Source organism: Hibiscus syriacus, unplaced genomic scaffold (genome assembly GCF_006381635.1).
Source record: "Hibiscus syriacus cultivar Baekdansim isolate YM2019G1 unplaced genomic scaffold, ASM638163v2 tig00110160_pilon, whole genome shotgun sequence".
In the NCBI taxonomy this organism is placed as follows: Eukaryota; Viridiplantae; Streptophyta; class Magnoliopsida; order Malvales; family Malvaceae; genus Hibiscus; species Hibiscus syriacus.
The window spans coordinates 1,316,932-1,320,813 of record NW_024062608.1 but is presented as its reverse complement, the minus strand read 5'-3'; the positions used below and the strand labels follow the sequence as shown (position 1 = coordinate 1,320,813).

The window sequence follows — 3,882 nt, the reverse complement described above, 5'->3', positions numbered from 1 at the left end:
CTGACTTGATCTATACCCAGTTTACTCAACCTGTCAGGATTCGACTGAAACATGTACGATTACTTGATTTTACGTCTTAGTGCCCACCTAAAAAATTTAAAATTATCATATATTTTAAAAAAAAATTCTACGTATGTTTTATTAAAAATCTGTTTCTCCAAAATTTTAATTCATCTCCTACATTTAAGTGTTCCTTTTAATATAAAATTCTACATCTACATGCTCATATTATTCAATATGCAGTTTTAATTCTGAACGTAAAAAAGTCGGAAGTTTTAATGATGGTGCTACACAGATAGATTAGCAGTATGCAGTAACTAGCTTTGTTTTGAATGGCCGAAGAAGATGAAAGGCAAATACAAAACTTTGTGCATTAAATGAATCTGATTTTCCCCCTCGATCCTAGAAACAATTACTTTACCAACAGCTCTCCGGTGTGTAGTTAAGGCACTTTGACACCCACACATTCAGGGTTGAAACCCTTTCAACATACTGGTAAATGATTTTCACAGTCCAAGTGAATATGATTATTCCAGCATGAAGGTTACTTTTTTTTTCTTCAAGGAAAAAAGTTCGATCAGATGTAGCTGTCTATATTAAGACTTAAAAGAGTTGTCTATTTATATGATCAGCCTATGAATTCCAGTTTTTTTTTTTTTTTGCAGAGCTTTTCAAGCATGGCTTCTTCTGACCAGCAAGGCAGTTGTCATTTGAAGTTTAAAAGCAACTCACCTTGTTTCTTAAGTTGATTCTCCAAGAAACTATCCAGGATGGAAAACTTGTAAGTATTCTCCCAACACCTTTTTTTTCTGTTATTTTGTATAGTTCTTGGGTAATTGTATTCTACTACTTTATGTATATCTTTGATAATAAGAGTGCATTTATACAGGGAATTAATCCGAAAAAGTTTGTGAAAAACATGAAAATGAAATTTCAAGCCCAGTACTAGATTGTAAATGAGACGGACATATCGCGAGTTATTCGAGATCGACTCGATCAAGGCTCGATAAATATTCGGATCAAATGGACTCGACTCGAGCCCGACTCGAGTTCTTAACGAGTCGAAACGAGCTACTTGATATTCGACTCAAAAAGATCGTGAGCAGCTCAAAAATATAATATATTAAGATTTTATTTTTTAAAAATAAATTATTAATAATATTAATATTTATGTATTGATTTTTTTAAAGAAAAATAAATTTTTCATGTATTTAAGGTTCAGATTCGAGTTTGTGTTTGAGGATTCAATCGAGTTAAGTTTAAGAAAAAAAATCATTTCGAGCCTTTTTCGAATTGCTCACGAGTTTCAGTTCAAGATTTCGAGTTCGAGTCGAGTTTAAAAATTTTAAGCTCGCGAGTTTCGAGTCGAGCTTCATTTCAGAGTTTTCAAGTCGAGTCGAGCTCAGCAATACTTGAGCTTGACTCGGCTCTTTTACATCCCTATCCAGCATTGCTCAGGGTCCCATCTGGTGAAGTATGGAGGGTAGAACTGACTAAATCTGATGGCAAAATATGGCTTGAGAATGGATGGCATCAATTTTCAAACCATTACACCCTTGATTTCGGGTATCTTTTGGTTTTTAGATATGATGGGAATAGCAATTTCCATGTACTCTCATCTTTGATACTAGTGCTACAGAGATACAAGATCCACACACTGGAAATATTGAGTGATCCGACGAAATCCCGGTGCAGAATAACGATGAATTTCAACATAATGACTCTACACCGATCCGAAAGCCGCAGTTGCCATGTCCTCGGCCTCATAAGATGATGAAAACCAATGCAACTATCAAAACCGAAACCGAGTGCAATGAGAATCTGTATTTCTACCTCAAGTAGAGCATAATGGATGTAGTTAGAAATGATAAAGCACGGGTCATAAAACATTGAAGGTTTATGAAAGGGTTAGGGCTCTTGAGAGAGCTAGTAATACTTGCAAACCTGAGAGCCCATTTTTCATGATTGTCATGCAACCATGCCATGTTGGTTGTAGTTATGATAAAACATTCAGACTGATAAGCAATCAATTGAATTCCCACTAGATCCTCTCTGTATGCTGTTCAATCAATTACATTATTAACACATACGAAATGACCGAAATGAGTAATTTTTTAGTATTTTCATTTCTATTGCTTGCAAATTTGAATTCTGTTCTTCCATTTTCTTATGCAGACCATGGATTCAAATCGCGATCGCGGTCACGTTTTCGGTCATGTCTAGTTTACCACGTTGTGGCCATAGCGGATGCTATTGCGAGTATAACGGGTATATCGAAAGGCAGCTCTACCTCTATTTCGCGGACGCTATCGCAGTCGCGGACTACTATTTAAAACCTGATGCAGACAATACCAATCAACTTTGCCAGGAAACATTGATGAAAAAGCTTTGTTCTAGCACTCTTTCCGACTCAAGTGGGAAAACTTGGACTGCTACCTTAAAGCAAAGACAGAGGGAAAAAGCTAGATTTGGCGACAAACTGGATGGAGAACTTTTGCACAGGATAACATTATCCAAGTCGGTGATGTTTGCGCCTTCGATCTAATAAACAGTATCGAAACATCATTCAGAGTAGTCATTTACCAAGGCCAGCAGGCAAATTATTGTCAGTCATTAGTTTCAACTGATGTGGTTCGTCCAGCGAAAGGAAGGCTCCATCATGTGCAAGTCCGAGCTGCCCCGAAACCTTGACTGATCTCCATAAAGCAAAAGCTCTTCAAATAGCCAGTGCCTTCAAATCAGAAAATCCATTCTTTGTTATGGTACTGCATCCATCACATGTCAATTCAAATAGATTGGTGAGTTTTGAGTTGAAGCCTGCTGCTGGTCATTTCCATGTCCTTATAAGTTTTAGATGATATAATGCACATAAAAAGGCTGAAATGTTAATTTTGCTTTCTCTCCTTTGCATAAATAACTTGACTGACGTGTTTTTGAACAGAGTATACCAGCGAATTCTGCAAGGCAATATCTGTCAAAGATGCACAAATAGGTCATACTTCCCTTTCAAATGGCAAATCATGGCCAGTAATATGTTATAAGTATAGTTCTGACGGACCAAAGCTAAATGTAAGATTTGGTAATGGTTGGCGTAAATTTTCCGTGGAAAATAATTTAGAATTGGTGATGCTAGTGTCTTTGAACTGGTCGAGGGTACTGAAGCCTCGATGAACATAACATTTATAAGAAGCAGGCTGATCAGTACGCAAATTTCGGCTCATCTATGGGTAAGTAAGATCCCTTTCGTGTACTATATATATATTCATCCTTCATTTCACAAGTTTAAATATATGCATGGATTTGTTTGTTAAAAAGCAGATGATAAAAGTGGAGAGCAACAAGTTCAGCTCCATGAAAGATGGTGATTAAACTGAAGAATCAGTTTGGATGACATTTTGATGTCAAAACCCAATTCTCCAGGCAAAGCCTAAGAAGAGACAACACAAAGCTATCAAACTTTACCAGAGAATGATGCAATCCAAGATACCAACTGGTTGGACCGATTGATGCCATTGATTCAACAAATCAAACCATTTTAGAACTCGAAGATGAAATTAGTCCGCCGTTTAACTGTCTGCTGCATCATTACGTTAGAATCTTTTCCATAGTAAACCATGACAATGTAACATGTTTCTGATGCTCTGAGCGTATGAACATTTCATCTGTAACAAAGTGCCCTCAGAATTTTCCTGTAAAATAGTAATCTAAGGGACTTACTGCATCAAGAATCAGTGCAAAAAGTTGTTACGTGTGTTAATTCTTTGCCTTGAGTTTGTTCAAGTCTGGACATTTATTTGCAGTATCTCTAATATGTAGTAGCCCATCGGTATGCTTTGCAAGCGATTCCATGATGGATTTCATGATTGTAGAGAAGAAGATTAT

The 3,882-nt window shown here is 36.7% G+C and overlaps 1 protein-coding gene across 1 annotated transcript; it reads left to right on the top strand.

Annotated features, from left to right (window-relative positions):
- The first annotated feature begins 537 nt into the window (after window positions 1-537).
- LOC120216494 (B3 domain-containing protein Os11g0197600-like) lies at window positions 538-3,171 on the top strand. The gene is made up of 7 exons (XM_039213901.1): window positions 538-543; window positions 666-735; window positions 1,449-1,609; window positions 1,696-1,823; window positions 2,176-2,526; window positions 2,642-2,826; window positions 2,942-3,171. The coding sequence occupies exons 1-7, from the start codon at window positions 538-540 to the stop codon at window positions 3,169-3,171; spliced, it is 1,131 nt and encodes a 376-aa protein (XP_039069832.1).
- Window positions 3,172-3,882: the final 711 nt, after the last annotated feature.

What these genes read in the sequence shown, in the direction of transcription:
- LOC120216494 (XM_039213901.1), top strand. An exon ending in GTTTAAAAGCAACTCACCTT is followed by an intron (nt 736 to 1,448) that starts GTTTCTTAAGTT and finishes ATCCCTATCCAG; the next exon opens with CATTGCTCAGGGTCCCATCT. An exon ending in ACATTATCCAAGTCGGTGAT is followed by an intron (nt 2,527 to 2,641) that starts GTTTGCGCCTTC and finishes TGGTTCGTCCAG; the next exon opens with CGAAAGGAAGGCTCCATCAT.